This window comes from Sapajus apella, unplaced genomic scaffold (assembly GCF_009761245.1).
Source record: "Sapajus apella isolate SASKATOON/1434 unplaced genomic scaffold, GSC_monkey_1.0 scaffold162, whole genome shotgun sequence".
NCBI lineage: Eukaryota > Metazoa > Chordata > Mammalia > Primates > Cebidae > Sapajus > Sapajus apella.
In genome coordinates, this window is record NW_022437102.1 from 1,676,230 (window position 1) to 1,692,090 (window position 15,861).

Genomic DNA, 15,861 nt, shown 5'->3' on the forward strand with positions numbered 1-15,861 from the left:
GACAGTGTATGATTCCAGTTATCTGAAGTACTCAGAGTAGTCAAATCCATTGAGATGCAGTAGAATAGAAGTTAGTTGGGGCAGCCTGGTGTGGTGGCTCACACCTGTAATCTCAGTACTTCAGGAGGCTGAAGTGGGTGGATCATTTGAGGTCAGGAGTTCCAGACCAGCTTGGCCAACATGGTGAAACTCTGTCTCTACTAAAAATAGAAAAATTATCTGGGTGTGGTGGTGCGTGCCTGTAATCCTAGCTACTCAGGAGGCTAAGGCAGGAGAATTGCTTTAACCCGGAAGGTGAAGGTTGCAATAAACTGAGATTGTGCCACAGCACTCCAGCCTGGGCAACAGAGCGAGACTCTGTCTCAAAAAAAAAAAAAAAAAAGTTCTGGAGATGGTTAGTGGTGGTTGCACCACACCACGAATGTACTTAATGCCACTAAAATGTACACTTAAAATGGATTAAAATGATAAATTTTATGTTGTATATTATTTACTACAATGAAAAAAAAACACCTTTAAAATATCAAGCAAGTGCATCCTCCATCAAGGCCTTTGTGTGGTCCCTCATCCCCTGGATGTCCGCATGGCTCCTGCCCTCACTGTATTCAGGTGCTTTGCCCAAATGTCATCTCCTCAGAAATGCTTGCCTTTCCCCAAACCCCTGTCTGAAATGGCACTTCTTGCACACTTCTCCATCACTCTCTATCACTTTATCTGCCTTGTTTTTCTTCGCAGCATTTAGCATCCTGAGTGCTGAACCTGCTGGCCTTTCAAAGTGTCTGGCCTTCAGCTGGAGCTGCGATAGGAACAGCAGGGTCTCTGCGTTTGAGGTTCAAATGCTGTATTCCTGGAGGTCCCAGTAGTAGGAAGTGGTAGGTCCTCACCTGGGGGTGCAGGGCTGTCCCCTGGATGTGTAGACTGGATCAAGTGGGGAGTAGATGACAGCAGTTCTAGAATGAGAAGACAAGGTCTGCAATATGGGTGTAGCAATGAGAATAGAAAAGGAAGTGCCTTTTTTCCTTCCTACAATCCTGAGAATGATTTTGGACCTTTAAAATGAAAAAGAAAAAAAAAAAGGATAAAGCATTTGAATTTCTTAGAGCTTTGATGAACAAGATGTTCCTCTCATCACATTATAACTTTGAATTTTCCATTTGGAAAAAAAAAATTTACAGAAATATAATTGTACCAGCCCCACTTCAGCTCCGTCAATATGTCCCCTCACTGTGGTCTGCAGAATTAGAGTCTACAGTGCACAGCTCCAGCAGCGTTCAATGCCTTTTCTCACCCCAAACAGCCTGTCTTCCCGGGCTGCTTTCCTCTTGCAGTTTCTTACCCACCTGTGGTACTACTGAGTGTTGGCCCCCAACAATGGACTGTGCTTCCACCTCTCGATCTTAAAGCACCCAGAACCCATCCATCAGGAGAGCCTGAGGGCTATAGGGAGACTTTTCACACACTTTGCTGAACATTCGGCAGAATGGTGTCTAAGTGTGTGGAGCCCAGCTCATAGCAATGCGACGTGAATGTCAAGGAAACATTACCACTGTTCAAATTGTACAATCTAATTGTAGATTATAGCTAAGCTGTGGTCTTAAAAATATCTGAACATTTGACCTATCCACTGCAGATAGCAAAAGTTCATTGCATTTAGCAAAATTTGTTTCTAAGTCTCTCAGCCTTCTGAAAGCTCTGGAGGTGGAGAGAGGTGAGGCTGTGGTGGTCTGTTCCCCTTAAAGGCCCCCGTTTCTCCCCTTTAATGCACATTCTTCCTGTCCTAGGTACATTACTGAAGGCTCTCCCCAACTTTGACATCTCTCCTGGCATAGGGGAAAGGGCAATGGATATTTTACTTTGATTCTCAGGTGTGGTTGATTTTTGGGAATACAACTCTCTCAGGAACCCTGAGCAGGAAGGGGCAACTATCAGGACAGAATTAGGGCATCCTGCTCCTCTGGCTTCCAGTCACCAGAACCCCACCTTAACCCCTAACAAGTGTACATCTAGGCTTTGGGGAACAAAACTTTACCATTAAGAAATTTCTTAAAAATCAGAACAACACGTCTAACTGGTGGTTTTTCTCAAACTTGACTCCCTGACGTCTTATATTGCCAAGTGTGTTGATGATGATGATGTTGATGAAGAAAGAGAAGGGGAATGAGGAGGAGAATCATCTCCATCATTATCTTCATTACAATGGTGGAGATGATGATGTTGGTGGTAAGGATGGTAAAGATGCTAACATTCCCATCTCATGCAGAATAAAATCCTAAATCCTTGCTGTGATCCAGTCCATCATCCCCTCTCTGACCTCATCTTCTTCCGTCATCCCCTTACTAGCCCTGTTCCAGCCACACTAGCTTTCTGGCTCTTCCTTGAATTCTGCATATATACTCCAGCCTCAGAGTCTTTGCACCTGATGGTCGCTCTGCTTGGAAAACACCCTCCTTTGAACCTTATTAATAGGTTTTGCTATCTCACTTTGCTATTATCACTAATCAAATTTCACCTTCTCCTGACCCCTTTATTTAACATAAAACTCAATTCCTAGCACTCTATCTTCTTGCCAGGATTTCTCTTTCCTCTTCCAAAGTATTATTCATATTTATTGTTTTGTTTTTTTTTTTTTTTTTTTTTTTTGAGACGGAGTCTCGCTCTTGTTACCCAGGCTGGAGTGCAATGGCGCGATCTCGGCTCACCACAACCTCCGCCTCCTGGGTTCAGGCAATTCTCCTGCCTCAGCCTCCTCAGTAGCTGGGATTACAGGCACGCGCCACCATGCCCAGCTAATTTTTTGTATTTTTAGTAGAGACGGGGTTTCACCATGTTGACCAGGATGGTCTCGATCTCTTGACCTCGTGATCCACCCGCCTCGGCCTCCCAAAGTGCTGGGATTACAGGCTTGAGCCACCGCGCCCGGCCCTATTCATATTTATTGTTAATGGTCTGCCTCCTGCAATAGAATATAAGCTCTGTGAGGACAGGGAATTTTGTCTGTTACTTTCACTGCTGTGTCACCAGCCCCTAGCCTTGGCAGAGTAGCTGCTCAGTAAGACTGTGCTAAATGAATGAATGGATGCAAACACAGTCAGACTGACCCGAGTTCAGGTCCTTGCTTTCTGGCACATAGCTTTGTGATCTTAGCCAAGTCATTTTCTAAGATCTCCTCTTAAAACATGTCTCTTCTCCAGTTTTGTCATTGTCTGTGAGGAGGATAATACTTATGCTCTATCAGTGTTATTGTGATAATCAAATTAATTAATATAACCATGATAGCTAACATTCATTACACATTTATTTTCACCTAGGCACCTTGCTAAGAACTTTTAAGTGGATTAATTCATGTAATGCTCACAACTGCCCTATGAAGGTACCATAGCCTCTTTTTACAGATGAGAGACTGAAGCATAAAAAGACTACCTTGCCCAAAGTTGTACATCAAGGCAGGGATGGAGCTCAGATTCAAACTCATGTGGTCTGATTCTGGCAAACATTATGTTATACCAAACATTTTATAAACTGCAAAACACTGCTGTTTATTTTAAAATTCTATTTATTTATTTGAGATAGGGTTTTGCTCTGTTCCTTGGGTTGGAGTGCAGTGGTGCAATCATAGCTCACTGCAGCCTTGAACTCATGGGCTCAAGGGATCCTTCTGCTTCAAGTCCCAAGTAACTAGGACGATAGGCATGCACCACCATACCTGCCTGATTTTTAAATTTTTTGTAGAGACGAGGTCTCACTATGTTTACCTAGGCTGGTCTTGGACTCCTGGGCTCAAGCAATCCTCCTGCCTCAACCTCCCAAAGTGCTGAGGTTACACATGTGAGCCACTGAGCCCAGTCTGATTTTTCAAACATAATGTGACAAACCTGTCCTAATTTTGAATATTCTAATATGTGAACATTTAGGAATGTAGGTTTTTATTATTTTTTCTGTGCTTATATATTTACTTGGACATTTTTAGTATGTTTGTTCCTTCCCACCCTGCCCGCCCACACGTATACACACACACATTATTCACATGCATGTACACACACACAGGCATGCTATGATTTTTCTGGTAGGCCAGGCCTTCACTGAGATGCTGGGTGCTGTTCCTGAGCAAGATTTCCTTGTGTGGAATGGGCTACTAGGTGAGTGGGCAGACTCTCAAAGCCATTTTTGTCTGCAAGGTGAGTCTGAACTGGTGGGAAAGAGCTCAGCCCTGAGATGCCAGCCAAGGAAGTCACTGATCCCCCCAAGTGCAGTGAGCTAAAAATACAGCCTGTGCCGGGAAGTGGACAGGAAGCAGTTCTTGCCGACTGCAGACCTTGGGCCACCTGCCTAGTGTCTGCCATCAGTGGGGCAGTCAGAAGAGGCAGAGTGGAGGAGGGGCAGGGGCCCTCGGGCTTCGCCAACAGATGCTGCAAACTGGTGTGCACAAGGCATGGAAAGGTGAAAGACAAGAGTGACTGTAGGCCACAAGCCGAGCCCGAGCTGACCCAGCTCTGCACACTCCAATGGGAGTCACCTCAAATAACTGGCATCCACCTGATGTCACCTCCTGCCACCAGAAAATTACACTTGTGAAGCATGTGACCTGGATATGGGTCCCAGCTGACATAATTACCAGGGTGGAACTTGGGGCAAAGTCTCTGTGCTTCCTTAAGTCTTATCTTTGACACCTGCAAAATGGGCATTGGTTCATTGAGTGGTATTGATGGAGCAGTTGCTGCTGTATACCAGGCACTGTTTTAGGTGCTGAGATAGAGTGGTGAACAAAGCAGACAAAAATCTCTGCCCTGCAGAGCTTCTACTCAAGTGAGAGAGGTAGACCATTATTTAATAGAGATTGACATAATTCTTTATGCCACATAGGGATGAGTGCTGTGGAGAAGAATAAGCAAGGAAATGGGATGGGATCCCAGCTTTGCAGGGAAGGTATGGCTGGGGGCGCTACTGAGAAGGACTGTGAATGGCCTGAGGAAGGTGGCCATGCTGCCAGCTCAGGGTGGTGGTAGGGACAGGTGGGGACAGGAGGCTGGAGGTTGCTTGGTGTGTTTGACAGTGTGGCAGTGGCTGAGCGAGTTGGAAACGGGGGATGGTGGGAGGCATCAGAGTAAATCATGTGGGACCTTGTAAGTCATGTAGACTTGGGTTTTCTTTTTATTATCACTGCTATCATTTATCCTTTCTGAATGAGTCTCTTCGGCTAGGAAAGGACATAGGAAGTGAGGAAGATCCCAATACATGCAGACTGCTGATGTTTTTTAAAAGGAATTTAATGATACAGTTTCATTCCCAAGAGTAAATATATCAATCTGCTAGGAACTAGGGTAGAATTTTGGTGATAATTTGAGAGGGCTCAGGAATGCCTAATCCTTCCTTGACAATCACCAGCACCACCCCCGCCACGCCCCTCATTCCAGATTCCTAAAGTGGCTAACAACCAAAGAAGGAACAGCAAATCATGGTTGAAATTACAGTCTAGTGTTAGCTGCCCGAGACTCTACCTCTAGTTCCAGGTTCTCTGCTAAATCTGGGCTGAATCCCTCAGTTTAGGCTTTAGAGCTAAGCAGTGAAGTCTCTTACCCTCCCTTGAAGCCAAACCTTATCTGTGGATGTTACTAACTAGATATGTGGCTGTTCTTACTCAATAGTCACATGGCCTCACAATGACAACATGAAAAAATAGCAGGACATCCAGGTCTCCTGGGAATGAGAAGCTCCTGGGAATTATAATTTACTGATGCCAACTTATGGATTGGAAGACAGAGTTGCAGAAAGATGGATGCTTAAAGATAGCATCTTTCAGGACTTACAAAGCAGGAAAGAGGAAGTTAACACAGTGACTACCCAGATCAACAGACACATAGCTACAGAAAGGCAGAATGTGGAGGCCAGAATCACCCCCGGCCATGACCCTGTCCACTAGCAAAAGTAGCACTGTGATGTCCTGACCAGTAGACTAACTGCTTCTCTTTAGGAGATGCAGTCAGAAAACTTATGGAATAGAGCATAGGGTATGCAGTCCTTCTGGCATTAGGAGAGGTGCTGAGAGTCCTGACCCTTTCCTGTGAACTTTCTGTCTGTCTGTCTCTGTCTCCACCTCTCTCTCTCTTTTTCTGTCTGTGTTTCTCCTCCTGCAAAATATGAGAGCACCTAAGGTCATGGGCAGGGGAACACGCCTAAGGGTTGGATTTAAGGGTATAGTCTGGACCAGATACTTCTTCACCAACTGACAGGAATTTCTAGTATCTTATCAGTTACCCTGGGATTCCAGACAAATCTATCTGCCAGCATCTTGCCTTTCTCAGGAACTCTGGACAACATCTCTTTGCGTCAAAGTCCTCCCTCAGTCAGGCTTCAAGGTCAAAGCTGATAGCTGCTACCTCCATATTCCCACACATTCGTGGTTTCTTGTGTACATTCCAGTCAGTCATCCACTTCAAAGTCTCAATTTCTGCTTCTTTCCTATTGACCTGTTGGCCTAATAGCATACTTCAATTTAGTATTATAATAATGATTACTATCACCATTTTCCATGCTGTCATCAACATTATTATCATCGCAAATGCAATTATTAGTAACTAGACATGAATGTCCTGTGCTTTCAGTAATATTATCTGCTTGGCATTACATACTTGTCAGGTGCCAGTGCCGGTGAAAATGCAGCCAAATACCCTACAGGAAATTGAATGCATTCCATCTCTATTCCTGTGTGTGTGCACGTGTGTGTGTATGTGTGTGTGTTCCTGAAACTGGACATGAGTTTAATTACAAACAGGTGTGTATAGGTTAAGCATCCCAAGTCTGAAAATCCAAGATCCAGAATGCTCCAAATTCCAAAACTTTTTTTTTTTTATTGACCTAGAACCTTGCTCTGTCTCCTAGGCTGGAGTACAGTGGTACAGTTAAAGCTCACTGCAGCCTTGAACTCAAGGCTCAAGCATCCTCCTGCTTGAGCCTCCCAGGTAACTGGGTCTACAGGTGCATACCACCATGCCTGGCTAATTTTTTAAAAAGATATAAGGATCTTACTTTGTTGCCCAGGCTGCTCTTAAACTCCTGGCTTCAAGTGATCCTCCCACCTTGGCCTCCCAAAATACTGGGATTACAGGTGTGACCCACTGCACCCAGCCAAAATCCAAAATTTTTAGTGATATGATGCTCAAAGGATATGCTCACTTGAGTATTTCAGGCCTTGGATTTTGGGATTAGAGATGCTCAACTGGTAAGTATTTATTTGCCTATAAATATTTATACTTCAAATATTTCAAAATCTGAAAAAAAAAAATCCAAAAGGCAAAACACTTCTGGTCCCAAGCATTTCAGATAAGAGATATTCAACCTGTACCTCCTTCTGACCTAGGAGAATGTCGAAGAGATATTCTTAGTGGATGATTCCAATAATACCTAGCAGCTATAACAGAGCCTGGAACTTAGAACATGCTGTATAAATATTTGTTAGCAATTGAGTCACTCCCCTCCTCTGCAACCCTTAGTGTTTCCTAGTAGCCCCCTACAGTATCTCTGCCCTAGTCCCTGGAACCTATGAAAATGTTACTCAAAAGGAAATTAGCAGTTGTGGTTATAGTGATGGACCTTAAGACAGGGAGAGGATTCTGAGTATCCAAATAGACCCCAACTAACCATACAAGTCCTTAAAAGAAAACTTTCTCACATTGGAGATGGGGATGTGGCAGACAAGAAGTCAGTAAAAATTTGAAAAGTGAAAAGGACTCAATGTGCCATTATTAGTTTGAGGATGGGAGTACAACACCATAAGGAAAGCACACTACCTTAAGCAGCTGAGAGTCACTCCCGGGAAATGAGGACCTCAGTCGTATAATTGCAGATAGCTGACTTCTGCCAGTAACCTGGAGGGACCTGGAAGCAGCTTCTTCCCAGAGCCTTGCAATAAGAGCCCAGCTGCCCAACCCAGTGTATGGCCTTAGGCAAACCCCTCACTTTCTCTCTACTCTTTAACTCTCTTCATCTTTAAATTAAAGAGCTATAATTAATTGAGTCAATTATGTCCATGGTCTATTTAATTGTTATATGTCTGTCTTTTTCTGCAATGTTTTTGCTTGAAACAGTTAATAATCTTTTATGGGAGATTTTTAAACTGAAAAATAAATGTTTTATATTTATCCACATATTTATCATGCCTAGAACTCTTTATTTTGTGTTGACACAAATTTCTGTCTGGTATCATTGTCCTTCTATCTGAAGAGCTTCTTTTAACATATTTTGGACTTATAATAAATTCAACTTTTCTTTGTCTGAAAAAGTCTTTATTGTGCCTTCACTTTTTTTTTTTTTTTTTTCCCCAGGCTCTGTCATCCAGGCTGGAGTGCAGTGTTGTAATCTCTGCTCATTGCAACCTCTGCATCCCAGGTTCAAGTGATTCTTGTGCCTCAGCTTCCCAAGTAGCTGGGACTACAGGTGTGTGCCACCACACCTGGCTGATTTTTTGTATTTTTAGTAGAGATGAGGTTTTACCATGTTGATCAGGCTGGTCTCAAACTCAAATAAATTTATAAATTATATTTATAAATATAAATATTTATAAAATATTTTATATTTTATAAAATATAAAATATTCATCTTTGTTTCTCTTTATATAAAATATATTCTCCCCCCTTTGGCTGCTTTGAAGATTTGAAGATTTTCTCATCATCACTTGTTAATAAGTTGATTATTATATGCCCTGTTGTTTATTTTCTTTGTTTCTTCTGTTTATGATTCATTGAACTCCTCGGGTCAAGTTTTCATCAAATGTGGAAAAATTTTGGCCATTTTTAAATTTAAGACAGAGTTTTGCTCTTGTTGCCTAGGCTGGAGTATAATGGTGCCATCTGGGCTCACTGCAACCTCCACCTCACGGATTCAAGCAATTCTCCGGCCTCAGCCTCCCGAGTAGCTGGGATTACAGGCATGCACCACCATGCCTGCTTAATTTTGTATTTTTAGTAGAGATGGGGTTTCTCCATGTTGATCAGGTTGGTCTCGAACCCCCAGCCTCAGGTGATCTGCCTGCCTCAGCCTCCCAAAGTGCTGGGATTACAGGTGTGAGCCACTGCACCCGGTATAATTTTGGTCATTTAAAAAATTTTTTATTTATTATTTTTTATGTCTCTACCTCTTCTCTACTGAGACTTTAGACTATTTAATATCCCATAACTCACTGAGGTTCTGCTTTTTCTTTCTTTCTTTTTTTTTAGTATTTTTGTCTCTGTGCTTCATTTTGGATTGTTTTTATTGGTTCTCTTCAAGTTCACTAGCATTGTTTTCTGCAGTGTGATATGGCTTGGCTCTGTACCCCACCTAAATTTCATGTTGAATTATAATCCCCATTGTTGGAGGTAGGGCCTGGCAGAAGGTGATTGGATTACGGGGGTGGTTTCTAATGATTTAGCACCATCCCACTTGCTATTCTCATAGAGTTCTCACAAGATCTGGGTGATTAAAAAGGTGCAGCGCTTCCCCCTTTGCTCTCTCTCTCATGCTTCTCTGACTTGTGAGGCTGGTACTTGCTTCCCCCTTTGCTTTCCATAATGATTTTAAGTTTCCTGTCACCTCCCCAGAAGCAGACATCTGTTCAGTTGACACAACTGTGAGCTGATTACACCTCTTTTCTTTATAAACTACCTAGTCTTACGTAGTTGATAGCAGTGTGAGAACAGACTGATACAAGTATCTAATCTGTGGTTAATCCTAGCAGTGCATTTTCTATTTCAGATAATTTTTATCTCTAGAAGTTTCATTTTTAATTTTTAAAATATTTTTCTTTCTCTCCCATTGTGGTGTTTCCCTCTATATTCTTGAGGATCTCTTTATAATAGTTGTTTTAATTCCATTTCTGCTCTTCCCATCGTCTCTCCTGCATCTGTTTCTATTGGTTGATTTCTCCTTGTTATGGGTCATATTCTTCTGCTTCTTTGCATGCCTGCTAATTTATGATTGAATATCACTGCTTTTACGTTGTGAATTTGATGTGTTGGGTGCTGGGTTTTGTTAGATTCTTTTAAATAGTGGTTTAGTTTGTTCTGAGATGCCATTAAGTTACTTGTAATAAACTTGATCCATTCAAGACTTGCTTTTAAGCTTTTCTTGGGACAGATCTACATGGAATGATCAATTATTCTAGTTTGCCTGGAACTAAGGAGTTTTCCAAGACATAGGACCTTCACTTTAAAACTGGGATTGAAGGATTTCTGAGAAATGGGACTTTTAGTTTTAAAGCTGGGAAAGCCCAAGGGAAACCAGGACAAGCTGGTCACCCTAGACCCAGAGCATGCTTTTGACTGGAGATAATTTTGTCCCACTATGAAATTTTTGAGTAACCTATTCATATAACAAGGTCTTTACCCTCTAGCTGGTGAGCACATTGATTATTCCCAGCCTTGTGGATTCTGGAGATTGTTTCCTGATGGCTTTTTCCTGGCCTTGATTAGTTTCATGTATGCTCAAATTAGTACTTAGCAAAAGACGTAGATCTCCCTGGGGTTTGTGAGGTTCCTTTTTCTGTTTCATTTTTTTTGGTTGTTGTTGTTGTTTTCTATGCAGATCCATATTTCCCTATACTTTGTCCTGCAAATTTTAGCCACCATGGCTACCGTGAGCTTCAATCTGTGTATCCTCAACTCAGTGAAACTGATGAACTCTATTTGTATTCTCCCATGCTGCTCTGCTGCCTGGAAACTGCCTCTAGGCAGTAAGCTAGGATAAACATAGGGATAATTTTGTTCGCTTCCTTTTTGCAGGAATCATAGTCCTGAAATGTCCGTTGTCTAGTTCCTGAAAACTGATACTTAATGTAGTTTGTCTGGCTTTCTTGTTGTTTAAGATGGGAGTGTATGTGTAGTCTCTGGTACTTCATTGTTGCCATATGCAGAAGTCTACATTTTATACCTCAATATATATTTTAAATGTATACGTTATAAATACCTGAAGGAGTTGTCCTTTTTCAGCATACACCAGTTTCGATGCTTTCAGTTTAAGCTCACCAAGACAACGGAATATTTGAAAATAATAATGGCAACTATTTACTGAGTCTCAGCCTTGTGCTAGATGTTTCATATACATTGTCTTGAATCATCATAAAAACATTTAAAGATAGATATTATTGATATTATTTCCATTTTAAAGATGTCAAAAATGATATTCAAATCAGTAACTTGACTAAACTCATCAGCTAATATATTGAACAGCTTACATGTGAATGTGGTCTCTCTCAGTACTCATTTATCCATAACACAGTGCCTAATATGTAGTATTAAAATGATACCACATCGGCTGAGTGTGGTGGCTCACGCCTGTAATCCCAGCATTTTGGGAAGCTGAGGTGGGTGGATTGCCCTGAGGTCAGGAGTTCGACACCAGCCTGGCTAATGTGGTGAAACCCTGTCTTTACTAAAAATATAAAAATTAGCTGGACAAGGTAGCAGGTGCCTGTGATCCCAGCTGTTCTGGAGGCTGAGGCAGGAGAATTGCTTGAACCTGAGAGGCAGAGGTTTCAGTGAGCCCAGATCATGCCATTGCACTCTAACCTGGGCAACAAGAGCGAAACTCCATCTCAAAAAAAAAAAAAAAATCACACCAAAAACAGTGGAGGTCAAAATAATTTGTGGTCGAAAGGTTAGCTAATGCAGAAAATTTAAGTAATTCTGATAATAGCATTTTTGTGATATAACTAACTTTTTTGTGTGTAGGGGGAGGAGAGAGAAAGAATGAATGTGGGTGCAGATTTCTATGTGCCTGTGTTTGGTGAAGTGGATAAAGGAACTTTACCCAGCCACATTGACCTTCTTTGAGCCTTGGTGACTTTGAATATGATACTGAAATTGCATTCAATTCCCAGAGTTACTGTTTTAGTTTCCTAGTTTCCAGGACTGTGCTAATCATTACCATAGACTGAGTGGCTTAAAACAACAGAAAATTATTTTCTTCCAGTTCTGGAGGCTAGAATTCCCAAATCAGGTTTCAGCAGAGGTGCACACCCTCCGAAGGCTCTAGGGGAGAATCCTTCCTTAGCTCCTCCAGCTTCTAGTGACTCTCAGCATTTCTTGGCTTGTGGCAGCCTCACTCCATCTCTGCTGCTGTCTTCCCGTGGTCCTCTTTCCTGTGTCTTTCTGTCTTTTCCTCGTCTCCTCTCTTCTAAGGACTTGTTAGTGGATTTGGTGTGCCTCCCCCGCAACTCGCACCAATCTAAGATGCTTTCATCTTGATATCCTTAACTGGATTACATCTGAAAAGACCCTAGTTCCCAAAGAGGTCACATTCACAGGTATTAGAGATTAGGACTTGGACATAGCCTTTTGAGAAATACAATTCAATTCACTACAGTTTTTACGAGAGCTCTGAGAGTCTTCCAAATGGTGGCTCTTCCATATTCTACCATGAAAGCTATCGAGCTATCTTGAAGGGGAGGTGGTTTGGACACCTCTGTGTTCATTTCCATGGTGTTGAAGGTTTTAGACAGTTAAATACAGAAGAATGCCCCTTTTCTTTGCTAGGCCAGCTCTCTGCTTGATCCCACAGAGGCTGGCTACCTTGCAGCCCAGGGAGTTATCTCCTGTAATTATCCATAAACCACAGCTGAGAAATAACTCTAGACACCCACCCACCTCTGAACAAGATGAACCTCTAACTTGTATATCCAAGCCTGAGTGTGACTTCTCTCCAGGTATCTCTCTTTCCATTTGGGCAGCAAGACAGCCCTTGGGTCTTTGCCACTTTTGAGTCAGAGATTCTATCTTCCAGGATTCTGTTTCACACCCCCTCTGCATATATTTGGTGACCAGGTATCCTGTTTTGCAACTTTCTTCTAATGTCTTTTTATCTGCACACATAAGCAACAACTTTTCTTAATTCTTTGTGACCTTGCCAACTAAGAATCTTGAACATGATAGGACTGAATTTTTAAGGCGTTAGACTTAATAACTAGGTCATTACCACTATTTACTAACCTGGACTCATTCACAGTGATCTTTTCTTTTCGCCTTGCAACAGCATAATGAGGTTATTAATTACAGCAAGAGGCTAAGTACTCCCAGTTTGCTTTAATGCTATCTGGGGAGATGGCTGGGTCTTTGGTCATAATTTCTGTTAAATGACTCCAAGGAGATACAGTTAAATTGTCATGAAATGATATTTCCCTTCAATGTAAACTTGTTTCTTCAAATGGGTTGTTTTTTTGGGTCCCTAAAATTCCCGGTTATATTCCACCAAATGCCTCATTCACCTGAACAGTGCAGGCCATGGAGAGTGGCAGTTAAAAGCACGGGCCCTGGAGCCATGCTGCCTGGGTTTAAAAACCAGATCTGCTACCTACTCTGTGATGTTATGCACATTATTTGTCTCTGCCTCCGTTTCCTCAACTGGACAAGTGTGAGGATTAAATAAATTCATATATGTAAAGTGCTTAGGCCAGTACCTGGCACATAGTGAAGACCTTATACAAGTGAGTGGTTGTTTATCCATTAAACACAAAGAATTTGCTTTTGGTATCTACTGTGTATAAGGCACAGTTTGGTGCTATGCACTTTAGCTGATGGTGTTATAGGTTGACTTGTGACCTCAAAAATTCATATGTTGAAGTCCTAACCCACAGTAGAATGTGACCTTATTTGGAGATAGGGCCTTTAAAGAGGTAATCAACTCAAAGTGAGGCCATTAAATTAAGGGTGGGCCGGGTATGGTGGCTCACACCTGTAATTCCAGCACTTTGGGAGGCCAAGGCGGGCTGATTATGAGGTCAGGAATTTGAGATCAGCCTGACCAACATGGTGAAGCCCTGTCTCTACAGAAAATACAAAAATTATCTGGGCATAGTGGCAGGTGCCTGTAATCCCAGCTAGTCAGGAGACCGAGGCAGGAGAATCACTTGAACCCGGGAGGCGAAGGTTGCAATGAGCCGAGATCACACCACTGCACTCCAGCCTGAGTGACAGAACAAGACTGTCTCAATAAAATAAAATAAAATAAATAAAATAATGAAGTGAATGTGGCATATATGACTGGTGTCCTTATAAGAAGAGGAGCTTTGGATATAGAAGGAGGACAATGTAAGGAGACACAGGGAACAGATGGCCACCTACAAGCCATCCTTCCCTTACAGCCCTCAGCAGGAACCAGCCCTATCAGCACCTTGATTTTGGACTTTTAGCCTCCAGAACTGTGGAGAATGAATTTATGCTTTTTAATCCACCTGTTAAAGCAGCCCTGGGAGACTAAGACAGATGATCATAGCAAGAAATCCCAAGGAGCATGTTATCTGGTAAGAGAGATATGTGCCATAGGACTCTGGCTGTAAGCAACAGAAATCCACAAAAGCTTGCTTAAACAAATAAGCAACCCAAAAGATGAACTCACAAAATCCAAAGTAGGTCTGTAGCTGGCACATAAATGTCATCTCTTGCCCCTGCCTCTCTCTTGGTGACTGTGACATTCCTTTTTCTCTCTCTCTTCCTCTCTCTCTCTCTACCCTGGTTTTCTGTGCTTTCCCAGTGTAGGTGACAGAAAACATGGTCCTAAATGGCACCCAGGTTTGTGCATTAAAGATACAACCACCAAGAAAGAAACTACATGACTCACTCACTCATTAATTCAAACTCTCAGGGAAGGATAGCTCATTCTTCCACTACAAGTCAGACGCTTACCCCATCAACTGTGACCAAAAGGGCAGTATGTCAGTGAACAAAAATGATGCTGCTGCTGTCACCAGATGGATGGAGCATTACCAAGCAAAGAAAATTGGGCAGATGACCAGGGTGGGGGGTGGGTCCATTAATAGCAATAAATTATTATGGAGTCATGATGCCATACTACTGTAGAATATGAAGGTAAACTAAATCTAGAGAAAATGTCCCATTGAACAGCATCTGGCATGTTCTAGTCTTGGAGCTGCAGTTGCTTCTTCCACCTTAAAAGAGGCAGAAATTAGCAAGGATTAAAAGCATAGTCCTTTAATCAGAGACACATGGACTTGAATCCTGTTTGGCCTTGTATTAATTATGCTGTCTTGGACTTATCACCAGGCCTCTCAGAGCCTCAGCTTCCTCATCTTTCAAAAAGAAAGATGAAAATAATATCACCAACTTCCTAAGTTTGAAGTGAGCTTTAAAGGTATATTTGGCAACTCTAAATACCCAGTATGTGTTAACCGTTGTTACTACCATTGGTATTTGATGAATCCTTTTTTTGTTTTGCTTTCTCCTTCAGGCTGAATTCTCAGAGTTGAACCTAGCGGCCTATGTGACGGGGGGCTGCATGGTGGACATGCAGGTCATGAGAAATGGGACCAAAGTGGTGAGGTAAGTAGGACTAAAAAATGCAGAACATTTTGAGAAGTATGTACTTGGAACCTCATGTAGCCCATCCTTCCGTCCATTGCCTGCGACCTGAATCCTGTGCCACACATACATTCCTGTGCAGAATGTCTGCTTCCCAGGTGTGGTTGCAGTAGTAATGACCACGGCACACATCTTAGAGGCAGCACCTGTGGTGTCCTGGAGTGAGCCCTGGACTTGGAGAGAAAAGACTTGGGTTCCATTTCTGGCTTTGAGGCTCTGCTGTGACATATTAGTTAGTCTCTTCTGTCCTCTACTTCTCATTTGCAGCATGATGATAGCAGTGCTGAAGTTAGAGGCTGCTGAAGTTTACAGAAACTCACATGTGTGACAGCACCCTATTAACTCTAAAGTGCTGTACAAATGGAAGGGTTTATTAGAATAAATGAAATTTAGCTTCCTGCAGTATGGCAGACTAAACATTCATAGAATCATCCCCAAGTAGACCAAAACTAAAAGCACTAGATATATAACATGTTCAAAAAAATCTGTTTGTAATTTATGCTGAATTGGAGAGCAAGTG

The 15,861-nt window shown here is 42.2% G+C and overlaps 1 protein-coding gene across 4 annotated transcripts in view; it reads left to right on the forward strand.

Annotated features, from left to right (window-relative positions):
• Positions 1 to 15,861, forward strand: part of SYN3 (synapsin III) — a 493,528-nt gene that overhangs the window by 94,007 nt on the left and 383,660 nt on the right. For all 4 annotated transcript variants that reach the window (XM_032266914.1, XM_032266917.1, XM_032266915.1 and 1 more), the window contains exon 4: positions 15,211 to 15,302. In XM_032266914.1, the coding sequence (XP_032122805.1) occupies positions 15,211 to 15,302 (92 nt within the window). The remainder of the gene's footprint in view (positions 1 to 15,210; positions 15,303 to 15,861) is intronic.